At 45.4% G+C, this 15,466-nt stretch overlaps 1 protein-coding gene across 6 annotated transcripts in view; it reads left to right on the top strand.

Annotated features, from left to right (window-relative positions):
* Positions 1-60: 60 nt before the first annotated feature.
* The window catches only part of LOC138973212 (cell surface glycoprotein 1-like), a 49,804-nt gene continuing 34,398 nt past the window's right edge, over positions 61-15,466 (top strand). For all 6 annotated transcript variants that reach the window (XM_070345924.1, XM_070345925.1, XM_070345926.1 and 3 more), the window contains exons 1-6: positions 61-134; positions 1,921-2,112; positions 2,733-2,931; positions 3,392-3,481; positions 6,917-7,095; positions 13,103-14,723. In XM_070345924.1, the coding sequence (XP_070202025.1) occupies positions 2,739-2,931; positions 3,392-3,481; positions 6,917-7,095; positions 13,103-14,723 (2,083 nt within the window). In that variant the 5' untranslated portion in view covers positions 61-134; positions 1,921-2,112; positions 2,733-2,738. The remainder of the gene's footprint in view (positions 135-1,920; positions 2,113-2,732; positions 2,932-3,391; positions 3,482-6,916; positions 7,096-13,102; positions 14,724-15,466) is intronic.

The raw sequence follows: 15,466 nt of genomic DNA, 5'->3' as shown, positions 1-15,466 counted from the left end.
ATTCACTGACTTTTGCTTTTTTTCTCCTGACTTATCCGGTGGAAATGTCTGAGACGGTCACGTAGTTTGACAAAATTTGACGTCACTGCAACCGTGTCGTCAGGGCTCGGAATGCTGCTGTGCTGGGAATAACAGTAAGTTTGATTACATTGATTTCCTATTATCTTATTTGTTGTATGTGTTTGTTTTAAACGGATATTCTTTGCTAAGTTTTCATTGTTAGAGCCGGCAATTCAAAACACGAACTTGGGAGTTTTTTTGTTCCTTGGACAAGATTCAATTAAGTCAGTGTGACGACTGCAGCACCGTCCATGACTTTTTTTTTTAGAACGTTCTGTTTGCACAAATTAGGCTTGGATACACACACAACGGACTAAAGTGTCTTGTTTCCTAGTAATAGTGGTCAGTCAGTTGGCAAAAACTGACTACATCTCGAACTGACTAAGCAAAATTTCCCCTTCTCACTCACGCAGACGGAATGACTGAATAACTTATTGAGTAGACTAACTGCATGACAGAACTTGAGAAACATTTTAAGAAGTTAGTTACCAGCTGAGTTTTTGAGTTTGGTGCAGTTTATCGATAGGGTCAACTCTCGTTCTTCCCAGCGTTTCTCGAGTTCCCCCAATGTATTGGTTTTCTACTAAATTCAGTGATATCAGATAAGCTTACTCAACTGGGACAAAGAACTTCAGTAAACAGAATCAAACCACAGGCGGAAGGTATCGTTCACTGGACCACTACTTCCATAATTTTTTTCTGAAGTTAGTGGGGCACGACTCGAAGCTGAGTGACAAACCTTGTAGTCTTTCTATGGAAGTAGTGGTCCAGTGAACGATACCTTCCGCCTGCAGTGATCAAACAAAAGAGGTGTCTGCATAGGCCGTCCCGCTCGCCCCCCCCCCCCCCCCCCGTCCCCCCCCCCCATCCCTCCGAAAAACAACAACACAACCACCACCACCATCAACACTCAGTGTGACAACAACAACAACAACAACAACAACAACAACAACAACAACAACAACAACACTGACAGCAACAAACAAACTGACAAGCCAGGACTCTGAATCAGTGTATAAACTATAATTATGTCACTCAGTCTCCGCCGGCCGAATCATGTGTGAGAAGATACAAAAACAAAGAGACTGCCATTGCCAACGTTCCAAAACTGATTCAGAATCAAAAAACAAAAAAGGTAAGTTGTTGGAACGTTGTTATTGACAAAATTACGTTCCACTTACAGTCACAAATATGTCGACCCAACGGTCTCATTCGTTCATTCATTCGCTCGGCTTCCTGGCGAGTGGGCGAAAACTGAATTCCATCAAGATAAGTTTATTGTGATATTTGTTTGTCTGTTCACTTAAAAGACCGTTGGGTCGACATATTTGTGACTCAGTGTAAGTTGTAACTTAATTTTGTATTCATGTGTGAGAAGGACAAGGTCCAGCCGCTGCAATGACACACTGAGACAAAACAACTGGAAAGACTGACAGAGACAGGTGGGCTTTAAGACAATTAATACACACGGCTGACACACTGAGACAGGCGGTTAGAGACAGACCGAGGCAGATTTAGTCACACGATTTAATCGATGACCGTCAGTCAACCCGGCGACCTATCAATCCGGAACCCAGGATCCCCCCCCCACCCCCCCCCCCCCCCCCCCCCGATCAACTTTATTATTGCCTCGCCATCATCTTACATGCAAGATACACCGGCGACGATTTTGAGATAAAGTTAAACTGATTCATTATTTGCACCATAAGTATTTGTCTGTCTGTCTACCTAATAGACCAGTGGGTCGACGTGCTGTAAATGTAACGTTTTGTTTTGTCAGCAATTGAAAGTTCCAATAACCTACAATTCTTGGTGTTTATTGTTGCATTGAGAACTATACGATAGTCTCTCCCTCAACAGGGCGCCAGCAAAGGATTTGACAGAGCCAACCAGCCACTGCCTGTGCAGCGAATGGCGGGCACAGTGGCGGGCATTTCTACCCACTGCTCCCGTCACTCGCCGCCTCTACACCCTTCTTCTTGACAAGCTCACGATCAATCTCCCATTGCTACATCCTCGACTCTTCGCTGTTGTCGTCGCAGCCAAAACTAGGTCAATAAAATGAATAGACAGACAGACATCCAGACACGCACGTGCACGCATTGCATGTTCGCATGCCGCATGAACGCACGCTGCAGAACGAATACACGCACGGACGCACGCAAGCAGAACGATCACACACACTGACTGACATACACGCACACATAATTATAAACACGTTCACACACACACACACACACGCACATACACACACACACACACACACACACACACACACAAACACAAACACACACACACAAACAACGAAAAAACATTGCTGGACAATGAAAAATAAAATACACAAAACCCGAATCTTAACACTGAAGAGAATCATAGTTAAACAAATGTGTGTATACATTATGTCCCCTTTCATGAACGAAGACATTTTTTATTATCTTGTTTTATATTTTCATTGTGTGCACATTTTCTTTGGGGAGAGTATTTCCAAAACGTGGCCCTACTTCGTGTACTACTGCTGCAACCGAGTCCGTTACATCTCAATTTGGTTCAAACGATTTTATTCACATGTTAGCAACGAACAATGCCGCATAACATGATACAATTTAATCATTGGAGTACAACAAGCTTTGCATCATAAGCCTAACAAGTCTGAATTTGATCCTGGAAAATAGGCCAAGATGGCTGAAGCAGGCGCGTTACCGTCACCAACGCCTCAAACGAACCTGGACCATTCGTACTGGAAGGACAAGCTGCCCCGAAGCTTCCAGCTGTACATCGATCGTCTGGCGAGGGGCTTGATCCGCGTGCAGCCCAGCAATGGGCCGGAGTTTGCCGCCGTGCTTATGGAAGAGCTTCTGGCTAAGAGAACTAGTGGGAATTATTATGTTTTATAAAAAAGAAAGTGTGTGTGTGTGTGTGTGAGTGTGTGTGTGTGTGTGTGTGTGTGTGTGTGTGCACGTGTTGCGTGTGTGGATGATCTATCTGTCTTGTTTGTTCTACCCTCTTCTCCTGACCCCCCCCCCCCCCACACACACACACTCACCAATACCCCCCCCCACACACACACACACACATTCAAACGCCTGCGAGTCAGAACGTGAACTCTGTTGTCGGCAGTGTAGCGCGTGCACAATACACCGATGCAAGCATACACACACACACACGCGCACCCACTCACCCCCCCTCCCATTCCACCCCGCCCCTGCACACACACATCCACCCTCCTCCCGCCACACACACGCGTCTGCGAGTCAGGACGTGAACTCTTGTTCTGTGATGGCAGTGCAGCGTTGACACTGTACACCGATGCAAGCTATTGCGTGTTGTGCAGGGGAGCTGAACAACCTGCCTCAAGTCTCCTACCTGGACACGCTCAAGGACAAGGTGCAGAAACGTGGATATGGCGGACCTGTCAAACTTGGTGAGCAGTTGTGTCAATCAATCAATCCATCCATCCATCGATCAATCAATCAATAAATCAATCAATCAATCAATCAATCGGTCGGTCGGTTTATCCATCAACCAGTCAGTCGGTCAATCCACCCATCAATGGAATCAGTCAATGAATCAATCGATCAATCAGGAAGCAGACCAGTAAATCAATCAATCATAGCAGACCAGACAATTATGTAGTACATCAATCAATCCATTCATCAATCAATCGACCTATAGGTCCAATTCATTCTTCTTACTCGGCGTGACGTTATCAAATGGATCGGCTAGCTTTAGCCCTAAGGGGCACAACTCCGCTCATACTCTCTTCGCGCCGCCATATTGGATGCCGTCTTTGTTAGTTTTCTTCATTGCACTCTTGTTCTTTTTGCGTATTTCACTGTGTATGCAGACAAAATGAAGAAAACTGTGCATGCATGAGTCCAAAGGGGATCTGCCTTTTTAACACAACAGCACAACATAAAAAGTAAAGCAAGAATACATTATTATATTCATTTATTTATTCTTTATCTCAAATTACCATGCAGACAGTGCACCAAAATTCACAAGAAAAAGCTCTCAAGACAGGCAAATGAGGTACAATGCAACTACTGCAAAGTATAATTTTCAAAGCATCCTATCACAGTGTTCACTCTAAAGGCACAACCGATGGCCAAAAAAAGATTTGTCTGTTTCTGGTAACATGGCTAAAAAAAAATAGGGTCGGTAGGTAGGGATTTTTTTAAAAATTTTTTTTACCCCAAATGTAGACCAATAAAACTAACTTTAAAAATCGCGCAAAGAGACTGGATTCACTATACATAGAGACAAGACACTCAACACATTTACAAATCGTCAGCAGACTTTCGTTTTCACACGTTTTTGTTGTTCATTTTCTCACCCTGTCCTTTACCACCAAAAAAAAAAAAAATGTTTTGAGTTTGGAAAAAAAAAGTTTAGGGTCGGCGCCGAAATTTAGGGTCGGTCGGGTGACCAGAAACAGACAAATTTTTTAGCGCACTGCACACAGCAAAAAATAACCAGTTATAATCGTCTTCTCCGCTCAGTAACTTCCTTCCAGTTGTCACCCTGATGGTAAACAACTTTAGGGATCCTAAAGTGTGCCTGCTGACTGCAGTTTTTGGCCACACAACGTGTCATTTTCACTTTTGTCGAGTCGCCACCCAACGCTCAAGCACTGTCAGAGATCGTGCAAGGCATCCAACATGGCGGCGGATGACCAATTCCAGAGAGTTACGACCCGTGATTCTCATACCGCGCGCGCCGAGTAGAAATGCTGTTGTTAACTTGAGTTTCTGCAATGGGCCTATAAGGAAGCAGACCAGTCAAGTGAGTCCACACACACACACTAAAAAAAACCCTCCCCCTCGCGCTCCACGCACACACGCGTCCTCCAAAAGCATAAGAACAACAACCAAATACAACTGAAAGTTGAAACATGAGGATTATCTAACTAAAACATTTCATGATAAAACTAACAAACTTAATCAGCTTATTTTGGGATTTAGTATTCAATCATTAAAGCATTATATGTTATAACATTTGCGTGATGCTGGAAATGATGACCAATATACTTTTGTTCGTTCCTGTACGATACTAACATATTGACAATTAAACAAATAATGAAATTCATCTATATCGATCACTACTTCCACACAACTTGCATACCCTTTCATCCCTCGGGATGTTCAAAAAGGCAACTTGTGATTACTGAATCTAATTTTTAATAATTTTCTCTCAGGACAAACACAAGTTAAAATACTGTTCAAACCTAAACTCATTCTTATACAGATAATATTAATTGAGGATGAAAGTCGCTTGTTCATGTCAATGCTTGTTATTCTCTCAGGTGCCAGGAGACTGGTTCCGGATAACTACCGCTTACTCCATTACATATATCGTATTTAGAGAGCTTACTTCCCTTTGGTTATTTGATCCGTGTTTACCAGTTTTCATATCAATGTACATAAAGTCACAGCCGCGTACCGCTTCCTGGGTCGAGCGCTCTGGACTGGTCTCAAAAACCGGGAAATCTTTAGATGATGCAGTTGTTTTTTATTTCAAACCCTCGAAGTATTCTCCCTTAGCGGCTACACACAGTTTAAGTCGTTGGACCCAGTCAAGAAATGACCGTTTGAAGTCGTTTTTTGGCACCTGGTTCAGACACTGGAAAACAGCCGATCCGAGGGCTGATCGACTGTCAAATCGACGCCCAGCCAATTGTCTTTTCAGATGAGGAAACAAAAAAAAGTCACAGGGTGCAAGATCAGGAGAGTAGGGAGGATGTGGCAAAGTTTCAAAGTTTTCTTCCTCCAGGTACTCTTTCACCACCTTGGATTTGTGGGCAGGTGCGTTATCATGAAGTAATTTGATCCCTTTCAATCCTGTAGTTGGTCTGGCTCTCTTGTAGTAACGAACGATGCCAGCAAGAACTTTTTCCTTGTAGTACACCCCAGTGATGCTTCTGCCTTTTTCGCGTGGTTTTTGAAAAATGACGCCCTTTGTGTTATAAAATATTGTGTATAAAACCTTCTTGCCGGAGCGACTTTTTCGCACGATCCGAGGGGCATTGGCACCTTTTTTTATCCATGCTTTGTTTTGAGCTTTTCTTTTTGGCTCAAAGAAGTACACCCAAGTTTCGTCTCCAGTCACGATCTCATCCAAGCGTTGTTGATCACATCCGTCGTATATCTTGAGTAGCCGTTGGGCAAACGTAACCCTACACCTCTTGTTCTCTTCAGTGAGGAAATGTGGTACCCATCGCGCGCACACCTTTGTGTATCCAAGTTTGTGTTTTAAAACTCTCAAGACAGACGACGACGAAATGTCCAGTGTTTCGGCGATAAAATGACTGCTCACTCGGGGATCTTCATCAACTAACCGTTGCACATGGGACACCATTTTATTGTCGGTTACAGGTGGTTTCTTCACTTTTCCCCTTGCATCTTCCACAGACGTTTTCCCTGTTGAGAAATGCTTTGCCCACCGAAAAACTGTCGCGCGAGATGGTGCTGTGCCTGGGCTTACAGTTCTCAGCTCTTCAAGTATGTCACCGGCCGTTTTACCAAGTGCCGTTCTTATTTTGATGTAGGATCGAAAATCCTTCTCTGAAAATGTGCTTTTTGCCGCCATTTTTTAGGCCAGTGTCTCTCGCTTACATGACTAAATACACTGTATCTTTACGAAAACACAACGGATCACAAAGAAATTATGCACAATAATACGTTGTGTACCAATCTTGATAATGACGTCATTTGTTATAAATGTCGTCATTTGATTCTGTGCAAAAAAGACCAGTCTCAGTCTTGCTGACGACAGCCTTGTAATTGTAACAAACGCTATTGCCGGCAGATTCACTTTTCCAACATTGCAAATATTGGTCTTGCAATCTTTGTTTAACCAGATGCCAGGTCAAGGGAGGGGCGGGAGTCAGCCATGTCCACCTGCTCGAGCTGTGGTCGCACCATCCTGGAGTGTGAAGACGAGGATCTCATCTCCCAGGTGTCGTGTCCCTGCACTTTGGACGACAGAGGCGAGAACACCTGTGTCGTCTGCCTGCCGCAGGACGAGGCCATTGAAGCGGTGAGTAAGTGTGTGTGTGACTCTGTGTGTGTGTGTGTGTGTGTGTGTGTGTACCAGCAGCAACAGCAGTATCAATTTTAGAACAAGAAGCGCTGTACGAATCGCCGCAAAATCCGATAATTTTATTCAGGTTCCATCGATAAAAGGGGGAAAACCGAGTAAACTAATAATAGTCTCTCAGTTGTAGTTGCTTCCCTTCCATTGCAAAACTAGTAATTCTGCGATGACTACGTCGTCCAAAAGGAAGAAAGCGAGTTACAAACGCCTGTTTCTGGAATGTAGTAGGTTTGGCAGAGGGTTACGTAAGGGCGAATGTGTGGGATATACTTCTGTGTTTAGAGTGAACATGGAAAAAGAGCTTTGCAAGTTTGTTAGGGATGGAGACGACTTTGTATTAACCTTCATCGGATCACGGTTTGGACAACACAGTCCGGATGATGTGGGTCGTGTACGACCCATTCTTTCAAAAGAAGGATTCGAATAGGGATACACTCCTTACCGCCTCTTTGCAGAGTATGGGTCGTTCACGACCCACGGCATCCGAATAGGGATAAACACTGTACTGTAAACTGATGTCTTCTTTAATTTAATATGGGTCGTCCACGACCCACAACATCCGGACAGGCTGTGTAGTTCAAATGACGTACGTCATTGTTTATTTGTTTGTTTACAAAAATAAGGCTCTGGGTCATCCACGACACAGGAAGCTCGGTGAAGGTTAATTAAACAATAAATGTGATGCTAACTAACAAAGAAACAGACCAGATTTCTATAAGGCTGATTATATTGGCACGCCGATTATATTCAGTGCTCTTCTGAGTATTTGACTTTCTAGGCAAACAGCTAAATATCGAGTAACACTCGGGACAATGGACCCATCCGATCTGTCAGTCAAATCATTCTGGTTATACTGCCTCGGCGAGTCACTCATGCACCTCATCATTAAAATTAACTGCTGTCCCTATATAAAATGTGTGCACGTGAATTAAAAAAAATTAAAGGCGAAGACCATTTGAGTTGTTCTTTGCTACTGGTGACAAGTGGGGGTCAGCTCAGACGGACGCATTTTTTCAATACAGTCTAGGGGAGAAACTAGTCACAACGCACCCAGTGCATGCCAGAGAGATAGGAGAATCGCCACAATCAAAGAAAATACCACACTCATTCAATAGATATGGAAATATTAAGATTTACTGTGAAAATGCTAGCAAAAATGGCGACCAAAAACGGGAACGCACACTAGGAGCGTCTTTGCTGACTTACCTCCCGTTCTGTGTTGTTGATAATGGTCGTGTCTGTGCTGTTTTTGTTTAAATAGTATCTAATTAAACTGATGCAGTTCTTGAAATGTTGCAAATTATTGTTGTCTTTGTGAAATGCGAGATTGTTCTGAGGCGTAATCTGCATGCGGCTGATGTCACACATAGGGTACCCCACTTCGATCAGCGTATCACTCCAAATGAGCTTCATAGCAGAAAAGCAGATACACTACCAAAACACTGCATAACAGATATACAAGTCTGAGCCAGAATCATTGAAAGTTACTTTCTGTATAAAATATTGCAATCAAATTTGTTCACGCCGTCACACAAATAACGCAGGTTACCCTCGCCTTCGATTCAAAGTAACTCCAATCTGACAGAATTACCATCGAAACGCAGATGACGAACTGATTCACCACACATTTGTGGTATTTTACACACAAATTTCAACTGTGTTGTTTCGCGATAAACAGCCATAAACAAACAAATGTGGCGCCGTCACGTCGCCTCGGAAGGAATAACGCAGGTGACCAAGAGATTGTCAAGGTCAAGGTCATGTAAAGGTCAAGGTCAAGCATGTGAGTCGTATGGGCTTTGCCCTTCTTGTTTAAAGAATCCTTTCAAATTTGCTATTCCATAAGTACACTATGACACGACTCGAGTGGAAAAGAACATTCTCTGCAATTCCCGTCTCAGTCGGTGCAGCCGTTTCGGAGCCTGTCGTTATATAGCAAACATACACACAGACACACAAAAACCAGCTTTAAAAGTAAGATTATGTAAGAACCATGTGAACAAGTGATTTTTGGCTCACGTAAGTGTAGCCTATGCGATCGTAACTTTGTCTGTCTGTGCGTGCGTGCGTATGTGCGTATGTGCGTGCGTGCGTGCGTGCGTGTGTATGTCTGTGGTAGAAACTCTAACATTTGAAGACGTCACATTACATTGACGTCACATTATGACGTAAGAGGGTTAGACGTCACGCGAAGGAAGTACTGAAAGTCTCGGTCATTATTATTTTGAGCGGGCCGAGACTTGTCTAGTTGGCAGTCGTGTCCCTGTAAGACAGTACACGGGGGATAACCGGCTATACAGTGGTAAGCTGGTGTACGGTGAGTAACACTCGATTCGGCCTGCATTTTCCCGTTTTACCACAAAGTTGTTGATTTCTGTCTGGATTAAAGGTGACCTACTGCATCTGCGATGACTAACTTTGTTTCGAAATGCATAATATGTTGAAGAAGGATTTGCGTTTTCCCGTATTTAAATGTTAAAACGAAAAATCGTGGTGACGAAGCACCGGAAATGGCTGCTCGGTGGGTTTCAAATGTAGAAATGCGCTTGTTTTTACAAAACCAGCTCGTATTCAGCTTCGGTACGGGAGTCTTAGTGACAAAGGAATCATACTTGATGCAAAGGAGTGCTATTGTCGGGTTGGAATCATTCGTTATAGCGTGCAGGCGAGAGGCGGTCAAATATGCGAGATGATCGTACACCGGGTTGAAGACCGTAGCGAATGGGGCCGCAGACGCATAATCCGGTTTGATGCATACGTTTCTGTTAAACTAGACTTTTAGAACATTCTCAGTCTCTGTCTCTCTCTGTCTCTGTCTCTCTCTCTCTGCCTCTCTCTCTCTCTCTCTCTCTCTCTCTCTCTCTCTCTCTCTCTCTCTCTCTCTCTCTCAGCAGTCTCTCTCTGTACGTCACTGAATAGTCGTCGGTTGCTAAAATGCCCCCCCCCCCCCCTACCCCCTCCTCCCCTCCTCCCGATTAACCTTCAATACATGTATAATGTTGAATAGGAGTGGCTGTCATCTGTTAGCCAGTCAGCAATACTTTGAGGGGGAAAGGAGGCATATGGTTAGGAGGTAGTCGTCCTTAGCGGATTATGACTTTATTCAACGAAGTCCTTCGGCGCGCAGTGTTTTCTGGGTAAAAAGAAAAATAAGTGTTTCCCAATAATGCCGCGGAAAAATATGTAAACATTTGCTTTAGAAAACCTTTGCTGCGGAAAAAAACTATGCTTCTGCGGATGATGACATTAATTCAAAAATGCTGCAGATAAACCGTTTTTTTCTACATCATTTCTGTGGGGTTTTTCGCAGGAAAACTGAAAAAGTGATAATACGTACGCTAAGGAAAATTACATCCTAATGGTTTGCCTCGTTTCCATCTGAAAGTAGTTTTTCCGCAACATAATGTTTACATGTTTTTCCGCGGATTTATTGGGAATACTTGTTTCTTCCGAATAACCTGTGACAGGTTTTTTTTTACCCAGAAAAACTAACGATCTTGATAAGTAGCGTTTGTATCCGTCGCCGCCCCCCCCCCCCCCCCCCTCAGGATATAATAGCTTGCTCCACAGTGCCCCAATCAGAAGCGAGAATAATTTTTGAAGCAAATCGAAAACGAAGTGGACTACTGCGTCCGTCTATGCAAATTTGATAATGCTGCTGACAGGTAAGTGTGTTACCAGCGTAATTTTGCAACTTTGAACTTCCGACAACGAACTCATTCGGCGCTCCGAAAATTCTCGGTAATTTAGGACGAGTCCATCTCTCAACAGAGAGACAACTCAAGTGATAATGAGCAAGTATAAAAGGCCGCGGAAACAGAGACTACATATCCATCCTTTTCGGATTATGACTTCATTCAGCTATTCTGCGGAAAAAACAGAAATACAGCAGAAAAACGGGTTTTCTGCAGCATTTCTGAATAATGTTATCATCCGCCGAAGCATCTTTTTTTCCGCAGCAAAACATTTTACTGCAGTAAAATTTAAATAAATAATGCTGCGGTAAAACGGTGCTGTCCTTTTATTGCAGAAAACCTTCTTACATTTTTTTCCGCAGCATTTTGTACTAGCTCATGATAAGATTGGATCACGTGAGTTCGCTCTATGTTGAGAGATGGACTCGTACAAAATTACCCGGAAAACACTAAGCGCCGAATGACTTCGTTGCCTGAAAAAAGTCATGATCCAGGACAACTACCTCCTAATCGTGTGCCTCCTTTCCCCCAAAGTATTGTGTATTGTTCTATGCTGGCTGGCTAACGGATGACAGCCACACCAATTCAACATTATATTGAAGGTAAAAGTGGGGGGGGGGGGGGGGATTAGTGGACTGGGTGGCCGAGTGGTAACGCACTTGCGCTCGGAATCGAGAGGTTGTGTGATCGACTCTGGGTCAGGCCGCTATTTTCTCCCCCCCTTTCCTAACCTAGGTGGTGGGTTCAAGTGCTAGTCTTTCGGATGAGACGAAAAACCGAGGTCCCTTCGTGTACACTATATTGGGTGTGCACGTTAAAGATCTCACGATTGACAAAAGGGTCTTTCCTGGCAAAATTGTATAGGCATAGATAAAAATGTCCATCAAAATACCCGTGTGACTTGGAATAAAGGCCGTGAAAGGTAAAGTTTCGCCTAACAGGCTTGAGGTTTGCTGGTCGATGTGAATGCGTTATATATTGTGTGTAAAAAATGTTTGTTTGTCTGTCTGTCTGTAAAAAATTCCATTTCACACGGCAGAAATTAGTATGTAAAGCGCGGAGAGCACAGTTAATTGCGGTTCGCGCTATATAAGCTCACCATAATAATGATAATTAGCAACCGACGACTATTCAGTGACGAAACAGTGAGAGACTGCTGAGAGAGAGAGACGGAGACAGAGACAGAGAGACAGACAGGCAGAGACAGAAAGAGGAAGTGAGAGAGAGAGAGTGTTCGAATATCTAGTTTAACAGAAAATTATGCATCAAACCGGATTTTGCGTCTGAGGCCCCATTTGCGACGGTCTTCAACCCGGTGTACGATCATCTCGCATATTTGACCGCCTCTCGCCTACACGCTCTAACGAATGATTCCAACCCAACAATAGCACTCCTTTTTATCAAGTATGATTCCTTTGTCACTAAGACTCCCGTACTGAAGCTGAATACGAGCTGGTTTTGTAAAAACAAGCGTATTTCTACATTTGAAACCCACCGAGCAGCCATTTCCGGTGCTTCGTCACCACGATTTCTCGTTTTAACATTTAAATACGGGAAAACGCAAATCCTTCTTCAACATATTATGCATTTCGAAACAAAGTTAGTCATCGCAGATGCAGTAGGTCACCTTTAATCCAGACAGAAATCAACAACTTTGTGGAAAAACGGGAAAATGCAGGCCGAATCGAGTGTTACTCACCGTACACCAGCTTACCACTGTATAGCCGGTTATCCCCCGTGCAGTAGGCTACATGCAGACAGACAGATCTAGATCTAGTGTCTCGCTTTCTTGCACAGTTTCACCTATGCTCTTTCTGTGTGTGTGTGTGTGTGTGTGTGTGTGTGTGTGTGTGTGTGTGTGTGTGTGTGTGTGTGTGTGTGTGTGTGTGTGTGTGTGTGTGTGACGGAGTGATTGAGTTTGTGTTACTGTTTGTCGATTTCTTACGTGAGCCTTGATGGCTTCGCCTCTTGTTTCTTTTGTAAATCAGATATTACAGTGTTTCTGCTTTGTAAAAAGCTATATTTCAAAAACAAAACTACAGGTTTAAATTTTGACCACTTTTCCCCCTCTCTGTCACCAGTACTGAAGAACAACTCATCTGCTTTGTTCTTATGTTGAAACCTCTGTGTGTGTGTGTGTGTGTGTGTGTGTGTGTGTGTGTGTGTGTGTGTGTCACTGTGTGTGCGGCGAGCGCGTGCACTTGTGTGTGTGTGTGTGTGTGTGTATGCTTTCACGTGTGTGCTGTCTATGACAGGTGGCGAGAATCTCGGAGGTGGAGCCCAAGCCCAAGATGTACTCCTGCGAGGTTCAAACCCAGGACCCGGGGCAAGACGCGGGGACACAGGTGTGCTTTGGAATGGACGCCGGGACCCAGATGTGTCCAGTGCACACACCCTCCCCAGAACCCACTCCTGTAGCCACCATATGCTTGTCCCCCGGAATAGACGCTGGAGTGCAGGCGTGTCCAGTGCACACACCCTCCCCAGAACCCACTCCTGTACCCACCATATGCTTGTCCCCCGGAATAGACGCTGGAGTGCAGGCGTGTCCAGACCGCCCCCCCACCCCCCCGTTCCCGGTTCACTCGCCCACGCCGTCTACCAGCCCAACACAGTGCAACGTCGCGCAGACTCAGACGGTCGAATCAACTCTATCACCCAAGCCGGACTGCTGTAACAAGATTCCCGCACCTGCGAACCAGACCCCGGGCTGTTGCAAGAACAAGGATAATGTGCCTGGGAACCAGAGCCCGCGCTGTTGCAACAGGAATCACGCAACTGAGAACCAGAGCCCGGGCTGTTGCAAGAACAAGGATAACGTGCCTGGGAATCAGAGCCCGGGCTGTTGCAAGAACAAGGATAACGCGCCTGGGAACCAGAGCCCCGACTGTTGCAAGAACAAGGATAACGTGCCTGGGAATCAGAGCCCCGGCTGTTGCAAGAACAAGGATAACGCGCCTGGGAACCAGAGCCCCGACTGTTGCAAGAACAAGGATAACGTGCCTGGGAATCAGAGCCCCGGCTGTTGCAAGAACAAGGATAACGCGCCTGGGAACCAGAGCCCCGACTGTTGCAAGAACAAGGATAACGTGCCTGGGAATCAGAGCCCGGGCTGTTGCAAGAACAAGGATAACGTGCCTGGGAATCAGAGCCCGCGCTGCTGCATGCACAAGGATTATGAGCCTGGGAATCAGAGCCCAGGCTGTTGCAAGAACAAGGATCCCGTGCCTGGGAATCAGAGCCCGCGCTGCTGCATGCACAAGGATTATGAGCCTGGGAATCAGAGCCCAGGCTGTTGCAAGAACAGGGATAACGCGCCTGCGAACCAGAGCCCGCGCTGTTGCAACAGGGATCAAGCGCCTGCGGACAAGAGCCTGGTTTGCTACAAGCACAGGGATAACGTGCCTGGGAATCAGAGCCCGGGCTGTTGCAAGAACAAGGATCCCGTGCCTGCGAGCCAGAGCCCACGCCGCTGCATGCACAAGGATTACGAGCCTGCGGAGAAGCAATCCCGAGTCAGCCCTGCAAGTTCGCCCCCGCGCAATAAATGCTCGTCACCATACGCCCTGACCCCGCAGCGACACGGAGACTCGTCGCCCTCCTACCGCTTCACGCCTCCACACGCTTTCATGCCGGACGGCCAGGCGACATGCACGTGCCGACAGACGCCGCCTCTCGGTTCCCGGTCGCCCGAAGCGTGTCCCTTCTGCGTGCCTCACAACATGCCGCGGCAGGCCGGTACTACGGCTGCAGAAGATTCCTGCCAACACTCCACGGGTCCTGGGGGAATGCCGTGTGACAACGCGCGGTGCTGTCACTGCAGGCCACCGGGAGGGAGACCTGTGGCCTCTTCGCCGCAGACGGGAAGAAAAGCAGGTAGGGAATGACTGCCGGGCCTGGTTCTCTCTATGTAGCATGGGGCAAGCTAAAGGCAAACCACTCTCATTGCAAGCAAATAATGGTCGAAAATCCGGGATCCAATTTGAGTCCAAACACATGGGTCTGGTTACGGGCAAGTGTGTCGCTGTGACTGCTAAGACTATGCGCAAAAACAATCAGTATCGAAAGTCAAAACATAAAACAGTGTGTGTATCGATATCTTGATCGTGGGGTGGTCAGAAATCCAAAAGAGAAAATCCTGTGTGCTTTAGCCAAAAGAATCTTTTTGGTGAACAATTAAAAATGGGTAATTGGTGAATAAATAAAAATGGTTGCCCCATGCTACCCTATGGTTTGTGTGTAAGTGACTGTGTGTGTGTGTGTGTGTGTGTGTGTGTGTGTGTGTGTGTGTGTGTGTGTGTGTATTAATTAGATTTTGCATCGCCATGAGGCTCTTTTGAGTGTATACTTATTTGGTCCGATCGTTCAATATTGTATTTGGTTTGTAGTACATGTATTCCAGCTATTAGTATTTACTGGCATGGCAGATATGAACCCCCCCCCTCCCCCCCCATTCCCCCTCTGAGTTATGTTATGTAACTTTTACTCGATCCTCAGTTACTCGGCTATCAGCTACTCGACCATTATAACTTGTATAAGGAATAATACAAGAAAAGGAAACGGTCAATGGTGCAGCTCAAGGTTTACAAATTGCAAATCACGGTAGGTCAGAAGATTGA

This window comes from Littorina saxatilis, linkage group LG8 (genome assembly GCF_037325665.1).
Source record: "Littorina saxatilis isolate snail1 linkage group LG8, US_GU_Lsax_2.0, whole genome shotgun sequence".
In the NCBI taxonomy this organism is placed as follows: domain Eukaryota; kingdom Metazoa; phylum Mollusca; class Gastropoda; order Littorinimorpha; family Littorinidae; genus Littorina; species Littorina saxatilis.
The sequence above is the reverse complement of the archived record's forward strand: the minus strand, read 5'-3'. Positions and strand labels throughout refer to the sequence as shown.